The sequence below is a fragment of the Polypterus senegalus genome, chromosome 18 (assembly GCF_016835505.1).
Source record: "Polypterus senegalus isolate Bchr_013 chromosome 18, ASM1683550v1, whole genome shotgun sequence".
Lineage (NCBI taxonomy): Eukaryota > Metazoa > Chordata > Cladistia > Polypteriformes > Polypteridae > Polypterus > Polypterus senegalus.
Genome location: NC_053171.1, coordinates 46377507 through 46393647, shown reverse-complemented (window position 1 = coordinate 46393647; position 16141 = coordinate 46377507). Strand labels below are relative to the sequence as shown.

The 16141-nt window shown below is 36.7% G+C and overlaps 1 protein-coding gene and 1 long non-coding RNA gene across 2 annotated transcripts in view; one reads left to right on the top strand and one right to left on the bottom strand.

Annotated features, from left to right (window-relative positions):
* Positions 1–453: 453 nt before the first annotated feature.
* Positions 454–15837, bottom strand: LOC120518320 (thioredoxin-related transmembrane protein 1-like). Its single transcript, XM_039741059.1, has 8 exons — positions 15417–15837; positions 13142–13257; positions 9917–9962; positions 9459–9587; positions 9189–9234; positions 8867–8968; positions 5593–5659; positions 454–3424 (listed from the first exon to the last, which is right to left on the bottom strand). The coding sequence occupies exons 1-8, from the start codon at positions 15695–15697 to the stop codon at positions 3120–3122; spliced, it is 1092 nt and encodes a 363-aa protein (XP_039596993.1). The 5' UTR covers positions 15698–15837; the 3' UTR covers positions 454–3119.
* Positions 15670–16141, top strand: part of LOC120518321 — a 19667-nt gene continuing 19195 nt past the window's right edge. The window contains exon 1 of the long non-coding RNA XR_005631225.1: positions 15670–15744. This is a non-coding gene — a long non-coding RNA (uncharacterized LOC120518321). The remainder of the gene's footprint in view (positions 15745–16141) is intronic.

The window sequence follows — 16141 nt, the reverse complement described above, 5'->3', positions numbered from 1 at the left end:
TTCAAGAACGTGTTTCAGATGAACCTATAAAGTGGTGTTGGCCTGCATGTCCCTTGGCATGACTGCATTTAGAAAATAATTCACACTGCCACTTCATCTAATCTGTTTGTGTGACACAACATCACTGAAGAGACTATTGGTCTGCTCTACAGATATTTGATCCTGTACAGCACAGTGTACTTCACATGACGGTAAACAATGGTCTCTTTTAAGGGAGTACCGAAAACAGCTCTTGTATAACTTCCACAGATTATATTTACCTTTCTTCAGATCCTTGTGTTTTTGCATCGTTCCTCCCTCTTCATGCAGAACACAAAACCTTCAAGTCTGGGTGAGAACAAGTGGCACTGCCTTCACATCCAAGGTATAGACCATCTGCTCGACTTGATTTGTGCTGTTCAAAATCATACCAGGAAACGCCCAATAAAAAAAAACCTACAAAGGATCAGGAACTCTTTCTGAAATCAGCAACTTATTTATTGGTAGTTTTACAAAAAGCTTCATCCAAAGTGCATTGCCCGCTCGGATAATAAAACAAGATTAAAACAAAACGTTATGTATATTATTTCTGGAAAATGCAATGCATGTTAACACTGTTCCTATTAAAGAGGTAAGATCTCCATACAGGACTACCAAGAAGAAACACTGATCAGTTATTCTAACAATGGAAGGATGCTAAAAGCCCTGCAGGGTAGACTTGTTACATAAATACATGTGTAAACATCAAAGTGTTCAATATAAATAAGGCCAAAAACAAGGTACTGTTATGTGTTTTCAAATGAAATCCTCCAAATTACTGTCCAACACCACCAAGAGCTAAAACAGAAGCACCAGGGACATCAATCAGCAGCCAGCATTAGGGCAGAGCAATCCACTAAATGCTCAGTGATGAAGCTGCAAATGAACTACCATATGCTGTGGGATGGAATACTTAATCCCAAACATACACTATATAGCGTGTGCCTAAGAAATGCCATCTGGGCTTTTGGTTTATGGTGAAAAAAAACAGGAATAAAAAGGCAAAATAAAGTATCATCAGAACTTGGCAAGAACTCATTAATATGACTGTCTAAAATAAACAGGCCAGGCCTGTGTTTAACTTTTTATATCCTCTTTGCAGCTGCATCCTATATAAAGAACCACTTTAGATGGCGTTCTATAGTTATATACTGTTTGTGTTGGGTGAGAATTGACTGCTGAGCTTCATGGAGTGTCATTTTGTAAATGTGAAGCCAACAGCATGGAGCCATTGACAGGTGCATCAAATGCATCTTTACTCTATCTGCTCTCAACAGAGTTTAACACGTGGAATTACAAGGCAATGCTTGTGGCCTTTCTACTTAAATAAAAGGGCATGCATTTCCTCTTCAAAGTAATTCTGTCAGCTTCCTGGCTCTCAGAACTAATTTCTTTTGAATGAGCTCCCTTGACTGCTCAGTGGGCAGGCGACCACCTTGACAACTTGCCAAAAATATTTTAAAAGCCAAGCATGTTACGCATGGTCACGGATCCCTTGTGTATTTTATTTGGCATGCCCATGCTGCAGGGTCCAGCAATTGGAAAGCTTGCAGACAGAGGCACAACTGCCGATTCTCCAGTCAACATCTTAAAAGCAGATATTCTGATACCTCAAAATCTCCAGAGCTAAAGGTAAAAGACAACTTGGACATACTGAATATGCAAGCTTGAGCAGGCATTCTGAACAGTGTGAAAATTATGAAAGAACCTCCATGAAATCTCTGCTCTTCATTGTAGGGGTTTGTGCAACAGAAACACTATCATGAATTACTGCCTGAACATTTCCAAAAGCTTTTCTAGTTTTAAGAACATTCTATTTACTGCAAACAGTTAACACACTGAATTATGTAGATACATTCAACTTTGCAGAACAGTTTCTAGAAGAACTACCAATCTAGTCAACCTGAAACTGGGACAATCCAGAAAATCCTCAGAAAATCTGGGCCATGCTAGTTGAAGATGAGGCACATATATTATTCATGGAATGACGTTCTATATACAACCTGCATTCTTCCTAATGTGCTACCTATAGGTCAAAAAACAGTAACATTGACAGAAAAAATAACATTAGAAAGATGTGAAGATGCATGTAACCTTGTTATAAAAAATAATTCACAGCTACTGTACACTGGATGTGAACTTTCATTTAAATTCAGCTTCTCTGCTACTGATGAACTGTACTAGTGATGTACAGCAATACAAACAACAAACAAAGAAATATGAGCAGAGCGAGAAATGAACAGCAAAGCACTGTCTTACTACAGACATAACAAATTATGTGTTAATGGGGGTTGGGGGAAAGATCGGTGACAGTCAGAAGCCAGCCGAGTATTAAGCTTACAAGACCACTTTCAAGGGTTCCATTCAAAGGAATTTCCTAAAAGCTTTAACATGAGAAATGGTCCTCGAGCACTATGCATACGCACACACTACACCCGAGTGCCTGTGGGCGAGGCCTCAGTAGGAGATGATTATGATTGAATTTCCTCTATTCTCTTTTAGCTGTCAAACAACAGAAAAACACTGCTTTTCAACCAACATTCAGTAAGAGTAATGAAAAAACTCTGGAGTGTCAAAAAGGTGTCTGATCAGGTGCTTACCTCAATTCAAAACTATATAGCCAAAGCCTTCATTATAAAAGAAAGGCTAGAAACTAGCATCATTATCAGGTTTTCTGCAGGAACAGGAACATCATGGGAAGTATAAGCTTGGTTGGCACTGATGAGATCAAGCAGTTTACATAAACAAAAAGCAAATGTCTCCTCGACAACAGTGAAGACGACAACTAGTTCTGAAGTCTTCTAAATACTATAAAGCGCTTGAATGTTTAATCTCTTCATTTGAAGCTGATAAAGGCAAGGGGCAGGGGATATTAAGAAAAAAAAATGATGATGATTTTAAATAAAAACCAGCAAAGAATCTGTCTTGCTTTACTGCGCCTAACAGAAACTTTTTTCCCCTTTTCACTGGATATTGACAAAAGAATTAAAACGGTTGCTTTAACCAAAGAACATCAGTGCAAAAAGGAAGCTAAAAGAAACCCAACAGATGGCTGGATGTGTTTGTTTCAGGCAAAGATGCATCTACATTCTTGAGGAGACCTAGCTGCCCTCCTCCTCAGCAGGTAACTCCTCCTCTTGCTCTCCTGAGTGAGCTGCAGTCCTCCTTCGAACAACTTTAGGTGACCTTTCTGCCTTTGAGTCGATGTCCTCTATTGATTCTGTTTCGCTTCTGTCCTTAATCCAGTCCATTTCTTTATCGTCACTTTCTTCCTCTCTGTCACTGTTCTTTAAAATTTCTCTTCGATCTTTATAATCATCCTCATCTTCCTCGTCATCTTCAACATCTGCTTCCTGTTCAGCCTCCAGTCTGTTCCTTAGACGGGCCTGCTCTTGAGCGTGTCTCTCTGAAAAGAATTGAAAGCACAGTTTGGAATCTGGTACGTTTTTTTTTTTTTGCATTTTTTTCCTCTCTCACAGTCATAGTGGAACATTAAGAATATCTTCAGGGAACAACACACAGCCGCTAATCCCACACCTCACTGCGCTGTAAATCCCTATTTCACTCGCATCTATCGTTTTGTATCTAGTCTGTCTATTACAATTAAATTGGTCCAGAGCTAGAACTTTTAGGTGAATACTTTTTTTAACCAAAAATGTTTATTTCACATATATTTGGATATTGCTCCTAAAAGATGGTTTCAAACAAGGGATGCAAATTTCCACACCAATTCAAAAATGATAGTCAATCGTTTTGATTGTATAATATTCATTAATTATTAAAAAGAGACCCTCTACTTAGCAACATGGAATATGTAAGAATGAATTTCACAGAAAAGGTTTTACATATGCCTCGTGCTCAAGAATTATTTTAATTTTAGGTGAAAATGTGTCAAACTGCGTCTCCTTCCTTACACTACAAAAATGAATTATTGCCTTTTTTATTTAGGCCAGGACCATCCAGTCCATGTTTAATATATATCCACCATTGATAAAATGCACGTAATTAGCTAAAACTTGTAACAAAGCAGCAAAACATGCTACTGAGGTCCAATTCAGGATAGGCCACAATGTTTTGTGCATTTATCATGAATGCACACAACCACTTTGCTCAGGTCCTCGTGTCTAAAAGGCAGCAGTTAGCTTCTGAATAAGGGGATCACCTGTAAGTCTGGGTAAGAAATTGGTGTTTGTAGTACCACTGGTGTAACTATCAGCCTTCATTTATGAAGTGGCGCATTATTGTGATGTAACTCCTAGTACATGGGATTTTAGCTTTTGTGTCTACTTGGTATAGATGTTAACAGTGTGGAACTCAGGATAACAGATTAGGGGCCTTGTCATTGTACAAACATTTTGTGCAACTTCTTCTGAATGACAGCCATTACAGTTTTCAAAGGTTATTGCTGCAGACACTAGAGATTGCTACAGTCCTACCTCTTAGGTGGCAAACTTATTTTGTACTGTAGATGTTCTGCTTTTGCAATTTAGCACAGTACTACACAGTTGGTAGAGAAATGTTTTGCTCTTTCGCTTAAAATGCTCCAAAATCAAGTTATATTTGGCATACTTCATTTTCACTAAAGGCATCTTTTCTGCTTCCAGAAGATAATTCCAAAATGATCCAGGATAAAGCTTAAATACTGTCATGAAATGCCTACTTAATTTAACAACATGTCTCAAAGCAAATCTAAATCGGTTGTTGCAATGCAAGAAGACAATTAAAATTTCTGAAATACTGACATTGCATTAATATACTCAATCAGGCTATTTTGTGTAAACCATAATGCAAGTTGCTTAAGGAAAGGTAAATCGTTAACATCCCTATTTCAAATAGGGAAAATTGAAAAATTAAGAAATTATTCCATGCTTTAAAGCAACAGGAGCATGTGACTAATTTACTGGTAGCAAAACAAATGCCTGACAAGAAGTTCCTTTAAAGTCAGGATACACTGAACAAAGAAAATGTGAAGAGCTGAACACATACACAAAGCCATAATAACCATGCCAAGAAAATTGATTGTACTTTGCTTCAGTGTCTTTAATAAGCTCCATATGGAACTGAAGCTTTAAAAAATAAAGGCATGGAAATCTCATTTAAGAATTATGGTTATGGTTATTTTTTTTACACTGTTTACCTTGTTAGCTAATGAAGGACTACAATTGTAAGAATATCTATACAAATACTAGATTTATCATTTTAATTTTACAGGTAGAAGAGAGAGAAAATTAAAGAAATAGTGCTTAGAAATAGATTTGCACTTTAATATTTCCCTTGTTGGGATGAAACAGAATGTAATCTCAGACTCGCATAAAACATTATGTTAAAAGTTATTTGCTTAGTCAACAGAAAGTCTTACTCTTACTGATAAGACTGTAATTAAACTTCATAAATTAAAAGACACAAAAAAACCTAATAAACAATTATGAAAAAAAGATAAATCTTTTGTCTAAAAAAATTAACATCTCATATTTGCACAAGAGGTTAAAAGGATTTTATCACTCTGAGTGACCAAGTGTCTTTCTAAGAAAAAATTCTAAATTTACTTAAAATGAGTAAAAATAAAATTCTTACTTTGTTGATACGCTGGTACAGAATATCGATGTGTTGGGAAGACACAGTCAGCTACAAAAACCAAGATCTGCAAGAAGATAGAACCATGAGCCAGACATTAAATCTACACAATGCATTCACAATGTTCAGCATGAAAGGAGATTTTGATAAAATTAATTTGATTTGTTTCAGTCAAGGCAAATATCTATCTTCAGACCAAAAACAATTTTCAAGAAAAACCAAGGTCATGAGAAAATGAACTGCATATCTTAATGCATACTCTATTCTAGATATTGTACTAAAATACCAACTACAGCTAGTTACTGAAATAATTAAAAACAGCAGTAAAGCCTTTAAGTTTTTCAGAAATCATGAAGGATTTTTCTTATCCGGAAATGACTGCATTCCTGGCCTAATCCGGAAGTATGCTAAGGATGGCTGAAAAATCGGTTGGTTATATTCAAGTCAGATACAAAGTCTTATGCCAACTCTCTCAGACAGGGACTTCCAAGTGCCAGCCACACTAACCAAAACCATTCCCCTGCTAAATTACATGGAGACTTTGAAGGAGCAAGCTAAAATAAACAATATTCATACAAAATAAAACCCTCTTAATTTTTAAAAAAACTAAATGAATATTTTCAAAATGGACCACACTAGCACAACGTAGGAGATACACAGCCCACCCAGAACTACTACACATAGGGAAGTAATCAAGGCAGCATAGAAAACAGCAAGACTCTTAAGTGTTTGCTCCAGTATACAATAAACAGAAAAATATGTACAATACGTTTTTGGAGGACAAAGTGCTGGGATAATCTGATGTGAAATTTAGCCATCCACTACCTTGTTGGATGAGCCAACAATGGTGATATTAATTTTATATTACTGCATTTATTACTGCATATATATTCTTCACTTAGATGCAAGGCTTTTTCACTTTAATATGTAGCATATGTAAAATACCAAGTATACTATGAAGAGCAATTGGCCAACAAAGGACTACAGAAAGTAGGGTAGAGCTCCTCAGAAAACTTACAAAAATGTGAAAAGCTACATTGCCAGCATGATTGTGAGAAGGTAGTGCAGCAGATGCTAGACTGTCACCTCAGTAAGTGGGTCAGGTCCTGGAGAAATGATGAGAGGTTAGCCTTCAGACATGGAAAGCAAAAGCATAGCTATGCCACCTGTGTTCATGAAATACTGCTCTAGAGACCAGACTACTTAGGAGCTGCCTGTGAGACCTGACACTTCAGTAGATGAGAGGTTTAGGGAATCCGACATATTGGGGGACACTATAGCTTAAGTCTGGTTTACCTACAACTAAAGAAGAGATAATCCTCTATTCACTGACTCACAGAGTCTGAAATTCAAAGAGGAGTTTTTGGTAAAGACTCATTAGGAAGAGGAAGACACTACTCTGAAAGAGCGAGGAACAGCAGCTAAAAAGAGTGCTATTTTGTATAAGTGATAGAGCCTCCCAACTAGACAGACAGGTACTATAGTTGGTATGCATTTCCTGAAAGCATCATAATAATAAAATTATTAATTTCAAGTGTTACACCAAAACTGTCACAATCCATGCGCTGGCCAACTCAACTTGTTAATTGTTGCTTCTTAAACAGGCTTCCTCTTCTGCCAATCGTAACAGCATATACAGACTACATGAAGATTTATACTTGAGATATCATTTTCATGTTCAAATGCATTAATGGTTTTGTTAAAATATATTTTAGACCTCTATTTATTTAGCCAATTTAAGACATCATTTGTCTGATTTCTCATTAAATCAATTGAAATAATTTAAACTAGCTAAACTCTACTTAGACTTGAAGTGAAAGATTGGGCATACTGCCTAGTAGCAAAACATGAGCATGATCTAACTTGCATTGTTGTTTTACAGTAATTTCTGTATAATTGTATATGCTAAATTTTATTATGGGATGCAAATCGTCTCAAGTATTCAAGATGGGAAAACAGATACTGGGGTTTAGTATAATATTGACAAGACCAGCATTATGCTCAGATAGTGTCACCATAACTAGGTCTATGTGGGCTTTAGTTTATTTTTGACGTGTTGCAGCCAGAAGTAGACCAGACGTATAGTAGACAAATAATTATAACAAAAGATTGCAGAGAAGACTAAAAAAACAAACAACTAAAGGACTGCATGCATACTGTTGACACCAAAAACTGCTTCATCACTGCTCTATTCTGCTAATCTGGGCCAAATGAAGCACTATACCATCCTATACTAAAAGGGCACTGGAGAGAATGATCTATTGACTGAAGTAAGTTACCTTTTTGATGGTTTATATTATAAATCCAATAGCTCATGACTTCAATATTTCAGGATGACATACAAATTATTGGTATTAGAAAGACAGTAATATATAACTCAAATAAAAGTGATGTGGTTGAAACAAAATACAAAGTTTGAGTTCAGTCTCATGCTCAGCATTCAGATCTCTGTTCAACACCTTAAATAACACATCTTTTTAGAAGTCATGAACTGAATAAAAAATCTATATTGCCACAGTCCTAATTAAAACACAATTACATCTGGGTAATGGAGGGCTACATTAATTAATGAAAAACTTAAACAAATATGCTTTTGTTTTAATGGCAATTTTGTAACCACTTTTTTCAAGTGGCCCAGACTATATTCATATAATAATAAAACTTATATTTAAATGACTTGTGACAGATAGGGGGCGCTACCGCTCCCTTGAACCCCTGTCCACGACTCCAGACACCAAGTAAAAGTCTAATAATCGACTTTATTCAATTGCCACAGTGCACAAAGCACCCTCTCCTCCACTATACTCATACACAAACCACAAATACTACAATAATCCAATCCTCCGACTCCCAGACGCGTTGCCGCCCTTCCACCCAGCTCAGCTCGCCGTCTGGGAGCTCCCACAATCCTTTTAAATGCCCTGACCCGGAAGCATTCTAATCCCCAGTCCATGTGACTCTCAATCACTTCCGGGTCAGGTGAAAAGTCCTTTTCTTCACCCCGAAAGCACTTCATTCCCCTTGTCCACGTGTGCTTCTGTGGCGTAGGGAAAATACCCGTTATTCCTCCCTGCAGAGTCTCCTAGTGGCCTCCATGGCATCCAGCAGGGCTGCGTATAAGAACTACAATGTCAATGATGCCCTGCTGGTCTTCTGGGGACCTCCATACTGCAAGGAGGGCTCCACCTGGCGGCTTGGGGGTATTGGTCGGGATAAACGGCCGGCCATACACCACAGCCTTCAGTGAATTTTATTTAGCAAACATGCCACTTACCAGTCCCAGTGTAAGTCCTGAGAAGAGGGTAACAAGAGCAAAAATGGCATAGGAGCCCCAAACAGGTATGCCAACATCTTCAGTCAGGTAATTGTGACAGTGCTAAGGATTCAAAAAATAGGAATAAAGAACTAATCCAGAGACAGTTGCTACTAAGAGATTTTTCCTTTCATTAATTACAGTACTTCTCTACCCCACACCATTAAATATGTTTCCACTCCATTGTATTAGGTAAATGAAAGGTTTCCTGATCTACTTTCAACATATTTAAAATTTCCTATACTGGAAAAAAATGTTGAGATAAGAAAAGGAAAATAATTACCCTAATAAACATGGAGAGCTTGAAAAGTCCAGACATAACATTCATCCTATAAAGAATGATATGGGAAAATAAGGTAGAAGTTATTTACTAATATTGTGAGATGGTCTTGTTAGAGAGGGGATACTTCTCTATGTACACAAAGACTAGAAATAAGGAAGATTATTATTATGGTTTGTAGGCAGATGTTCACAATATTGAGACCATGGGGAAAAGTAAGCTGGTCTCTATTTGAAACCTAGGTGAAAGAAGAGCTGCTGCTGTCATACTCACGCTAAAGAGGAAGGTCCAAACCATGAAGACACTGGCTTAATCTCCTGCCATTTCTTTTCGTCAATAAAATTTATGAAGTCATTCTTGGTTCTGCTACCTTGGTACTTCCTAAAGGCACCATCCTTACAACTATAACAAAGATAAAGAACACCATCATTTTTTTTTTTAACTAATAACCAAAGCTTAGCATTCTGGTACTTAACATGACTGCAGCATCATGTCAGACTAGGATTACCCACCTACTGCATTTCACTAACAGTAATCAGCATTAACTCAAAAATCCTACTACTGATCCATCATTCTTTAAAACCTAAACCACCAGAAACTCTGCCAGAATTTCGCCAAGTATTATTGTCTGGATATCAAAAGGATGATTACCTATCTGAAGGATCGCTTTTGCAGTTATCTACTCTACCTCCTAAATTGTTGCCAAGCCAAAAGAAAAAAGTACAACTTACTGATAAATAGTTGGAAGAGCGGTGATAACAAATCGGCCACTGAGACCTACAGAGAAAGCATTTTAAAAACTGGTAAAAATGATAAGTAGACTAACCAAATCAGGCACAATAGCTTATAAGTTCATAATTGTCAAAGAGAAACAAAACTCATCTGTGTTCTGCACAACTTACAGATTTGCTTGGTTCTAATTTGTACAGTTCATAAATTTGTTCAGTTTTATTAAAGCACAGCTTAACATATTAGTAATGCAACATACAATCAAGTATACTAAACATAAAAACAAAAAAAGAAAATGAGTCATGCCACCTGAAGTTACCTATATATTTTTATAACACAATGATCTCAGGAAATGGCATCCAAAAAAAACAGGCCATGAATATAAACATGTCATACACTCCCTTTGAATTAGCATGAAAACAAATGATGAATATGACACAAACATTCAACTTATGCTTATTAAGTACACCTTAACTTGTGAGTGCAGTGGGCCATATATTAAATAAAACTGTATGTATATGGATACAGTTGCAAGAAAAAAAAATCTGCAAACCTTCTGGATATCTAGATTAGTAAAATATGGCCTGAGGTTCAAATAAATCACAATAAAACAGCAACATAATCTTCTTAAATGAATAAAACAGAACAACTGTACTGCTAACTGTCAACAACATTTATTTATATAGCACATTTTCATACAAATAATGTAGTCAAGACTCAGAACATTTTAATAAATTCATAGAAAAGGCCAAAAAAGTATTTAGTAACTGGTAGAATGCCTTTACCAGCAATAACGTCTTAAATGTCACCTGTATCTGCTTATCAGACTTGAATTTTAGAGCATTCCTCCTTACGAAGCAGTCTCGCTTTGACATTTCTGCAATATCATGCATTAACAGCTCTCTTCAGGTCAAGATACAGCATCCTAATTGGGCTTGACGTCTGGACTCTGACTTGGGCATTATTGAATACAAATATTCTTATGTTTAAGCCATTCTGTTATCTAGGTTATGCTCTTGTTGCATCCCGTAACTTCTACTCAGCCGACTGATCACGTCCCAATATTCTCCTGTACAATTTCTTATATCAAATGTTTAGCTCTTTGTTCCCTCTATAAGAGTTCAACTTTTGTCTCATCCAAACACAGAACACTGTCTCAGAAATGCTGTTGAACATTTACATCATTTTATAAAACTTGAGACATGGAGTAATATTTTTATTGGAGTACAGTTATTTCCTCTGTGGTGTTTTTCCATGACCACCATTTGTGTTCAGTGTTTTGTCTTATAGTGAAAGCAAGAAAAGAGATTTTGGCAAGTTCAAGCGATTTCTGTAAGTCTCCTCTGCTTCTACCCAAAGATTCTTTCTCACTTACTCAGTATTGAACTTTACTCTCCTGTGGTGATTTTTTAGAGGACGCCACCGCCAGCAGAAAGCAGCAACAGTACTGTGCTTCCAACATTTGCAGACAATTTATCTAACTGTGAACTGACGGTGGTCTCATATTTTATTGTTCACATGAAAAGATCTTTCTTCAGAAGAGCAGACTCTTCAAGTAACCAAACTTTATTTGCTCTTTTTTGTTATAAGGCAGGGCATCTTTAGCTTTTGGAGAAGTAATTTGCCTAGAGGTTTGAAGACTTTTTCTGGCCTAAAGTGTGAAATGATTTATTTAGTACTGCTTAGAAGTACAGTCATATGTTACTAATTTAAGCAGTTTAAGAAGATACTGTTAATCTATTTTTGCAATTTAGTTGAAGATTTAAACACATTTTAATAACCAGAAATCCAGGCAATTCTAAAGAGTGCTTGCAACAGTACACAAATTATGGATTTTAGTGTACATTTCAACTGTTGTAGGTCAGTACCATTCTAAAATGTAATGTTTCTACAGGCAAACACTAACAATGTCATTGTACAGAGGACATCTAAATAAAGACCAATCAAAAATGGTGATGCATGCATTCTGGAGCCTCTGATGTCTGTGATTAAAAGAGCAAATTAAGAGTGCCAACTAAGAACATGATTAACATTCAAGAAATCATCATCAATCATCATCATCATCTCTGAGCTAACAAACATTTTCTGGGTTTACCCATTGCCCCGTAAACCTTTTTCCTCCACTTTAACTATTATCCAACACAACTCTTACATACAATTAAGTTTTGTATGTCTGTCACTGCCTCATAAGTGGCATTTCTTGTTTTTTTTTGTTTTTTTTTAAATTTCTATGAATATCATTTAAGTGCTTTGTTGTGAACGTTTTTTTGGTTTCTCCTAGTGTTTAATATGCTCCAGTAAGGTAAGTTTTTCATTTTTTTCATTACTAAAACCACTTTTTATTGGACATTTTACAAGCACGTAACTATAGTCCAATTGTTTACATATAGTTTGAGCAAGGCAAGTTAAGAGCCTGACACAAGGCCGCATAAATTCAAGGTTATTGTTATGTGCTCACAGTATTATGAGATTTTTGCTTGCATGTTTTCCACAATCTAGCAGCATAATGATATAAATAGATAGTAAACACAAACATTGAATACACCACCAAAAAATGAAATGCCCAATTCAGAGCCTGCCTTCTCTCTCACTCACTCACACACAAATAAATAAAATGGCACACAAACATACACACACCAGGATTGTCCATGCAGTAGTGGGAAAGGTTAATTTACCAGCATTGTGGAGCCTTATAACCCTGGATCTAGTGATACAAGTGCTCATGGTCCTGTACCTTATACTAAAACAGAGGAGCAGCACAGTGTCTTAGGTAGAACTGCTGAGGTATTTAATAACATTGACTGAGTATGTCCTGAATAGAAAGGAGCTTTGCTACAGTAATATTATAAGCCATTTTCGCGACCTGCTATAGCACTTTGAAGTCTTGGGTTGAGTAGGTGCTATACCAGGATTTTAAGAATACAGCAAGGACCTGTAGAAGTCGTGCTACAATTTGCACTCACATAACTCATTAGTCACAACATCCCAGTTTGATATAGACAGGAGTATGGTCAGCCTCCTGAAGTCTATAACCAATAAGGAAGAAATTTCTTTTTTGTCATCACAGTGTCAGAAGGCAAATTTCATCTCTGTCAGGCAACTCACCATAGCCACAAAAGTGGTGTTATCAACAAATTTAAGGGCATAGGTAGAGCTTTTGTCACTGTGTCAAAATCCCAGTCAACATAATGAGTTAACAAGGTACCCCACTTCATTATGTAGCATACCTGGTTGCTCGGTAACATCCACTTTGGCAATATTCACATCCAAATCCTCCCCCCATTCTGCAAAGTCAGCCCATTCTTTCTGAAGCTGCTGGCAAGCAGGGCACCATGGAGCATAGCTGAACAATAAATAACATTTTTGCCAAAAAACAAATGAGGAAAGAAAGAGAAAAAAAGAGCATAAATAAATTTAAATCATATTACATATTCTGAAAAAGTCTAAATACATTTATCCTACACAGTCAGGCTATACTGGCAAAGCCAAAAAAATAACAGATTCTCCACTGGCACCAGCAGTTTAAAGACTCCAGACATTTTGGTAAATAAGAATGCAAACTATTTTTAATTGGATATTCTCTAATAAAGTAATGCTGATTATCTGAATCTACATTGATACCCAATGCCTTAATGCTTGTATTTATACTTGCATTCTACCTAAAAACTTCTTACAGCTTTCTACACTAGAACTCAGTGAAGAGTGCTATACAGAAATAAACTGAACTGAGCTGAATTGACTTTATTCTTTTCTGAGACCTGAACATTACAATGAGACAACTTAATCATTCCAGAACTTAAAGTGGTAAGAAACAAAAGAAATTCAGTATATCCAGCAGAATATTTATTTTAAATTAGTTTGCAAAATAAGTATAATCAACACATAATCTTCTTTTCTTAGATCAATAAAGATCTTATTTAACTTTCAATCCACAGTAAAAAAATAACAGCATATTAACTCACTAAAAACAAGTTTCTAACTGAAATGCACTATTGATTGCATATTTTAAAATTAAAATTTCAAAGAATTCCTCACTCGTAAAAAATACTTAACACACTTTATATTAATTTTAAGGTCTGTAACTATAAGACTCTTACAGGTTAACTTAAGATAAAAGTTGTGAGCATGAAATATAGGATGAGTAAAACATTTTTATTTTGTTTAATTCTTGCAAAATTTAACATTTAATCTTTGCAGTAAAGGTACTAAAACAAAATGGCTCTTAGGGACACCAAATTACTTTCCAAAACTTGAGTATCATTTGAGTGGAGTTTGCATGTTGTCCTCAGTGATGCTGCTTTCTTCCCAGGGCTCAAAGATATTTTGTGAGGTTCACTGCCATCCTTAAACTGGCATTGCATTAGTAGCCAAGTGTGTATACTGAAGGTGGACATGCCATGTGACTGACAAGCATTCAGCCTAAATTTCGGTCCTACCAGATTAGATCCCAGCTAGCATGGTTGCAGAGCTTATAGTCTTTAGTGTAAAACGCACAAGTGCAGTAAACGCAGCTGAAGATTTATAAATATATACAGTATATAATATATATATATACATACAGTATATAATATATATCAGTGAGGCATAGTGGTTAAGACTTTGGATTTCAAACCCTGAGGATGGGGGTTCAAATACTGCTACTCACAATGTGTGACCATAAACATGTCAGTTCAACTGCATGAACTCTAGATGGGAAAAAAAATTAACAATTGTACTTCAAATGCTGCAAGTCACCTTGGATAAAGGCTTCAGCCAAATAAGTAAATGTCATTTCTATATTTGGTTATTATAAAATGTACGTGACTTTACATTTTTACTACTGCATAATTGGCTGATGTCTTTATCCAAAACTAAATACAAGGTAAAGATATGTTATCGTTTAAATTTTTTTCAGATAGAGTGCAGACAGATGAAGTTAGTAGCCAAAGATGTCAAACAATAAATCTAGACGGGGTTTGACATCCTTATGGTGTGCGATCCAGTGCCCCAGTCATTGCAACCCACCGCAGTACATGGGTTAGGTTCCAACACCCCCCGAGACCCTGTGGAGGACAAAGTGGGTATGAAAATGACTAACCTTTTTATGCATCTTTTACATAAAGCACTGTGTAACTTTACTTTGTGTTAGAAAAACAGAAAGTGAAATTAAATGTAAATGCAACGGTTGCATATGGAAGAGACGACTACCTCAGCAGTACTGTCTTTTCATAACTGCGCTCAAATCCGACTCCTAAAAGGCAATCACTGACAAGTCCTACCACTTTAAGTAAAATAAAACTATAAATGAAGCCTTACATAGTCCAGATATCTACACAATAGGAAATAAACCGTTCTCTACGTGCCTGCACGTAAGGAACACTAGGCCAAAAGACAGAGCATCTAAGTGTGTAAACCTTGCAAAAAACAAAAAGAAAGGTCTGTACTACATGTTTCGCCTCTGCCTGTCAGCACATCTACCGTCCAGCTCGATCTTTTTTCCGTTTACCCGCCCGCCACACTTACAATTCAATCATCCACTCCCCTTCCAAGATGTCTTTCCAGTTATTGTCACTAATGACCCGTATGTGATGCTCCTTCACTTCTACCAGTAACGGCCAGCTTAAGAGAACAGTGAAGATCAGCAGAAGCGGCATAGAACTCCGTTGACCACACATCATTTCAGGTAACATGACTCGTTTCCGTCTCTTCATCTGCTCACGCTGCAGCCCGCTGTTAACAGCGCTCGCTTCCGTCTTCCCATCGCTCCTTTCGGTTACGGAAGGTCGCTGTTGCAGCAATCCCATGGATCAGTTCGTCAGTAGTCGCTTCACTTCCAGCTACTCGCTATAAGGTGTTTTTACAGTAAACCTTTTGCTACATGTTGTCTTTTTGTGAAGTAATTTAGCTGCAGTATGTAAAGAGTCACTAGGCCCCGCAAGCTTTAAAATAAGTTATGTTATAACCTTTTATAGAGCAAAGCTGTCCAACTTGAATTCATTGAGCACTAGCTGCTGTTTAAATATTGACCAATTACTTCTGCTAACGGAACAACCTTAGGTACTTTTCTGTTATCGTGACGCAAATCGGTGGGGCCGCCGTTTTCCGTCTTTAATACCCAGGCTTATTTTAACTATTAATGGACATGTTTTTTTAAGATTACAGACGCTAGAAGAAAGGAGCCCAACCACAGAGGATGCACAAACCAGTGTGTTTCTTCGTGCCGGTCCCAAGCCCGTATAAGTGGGGAG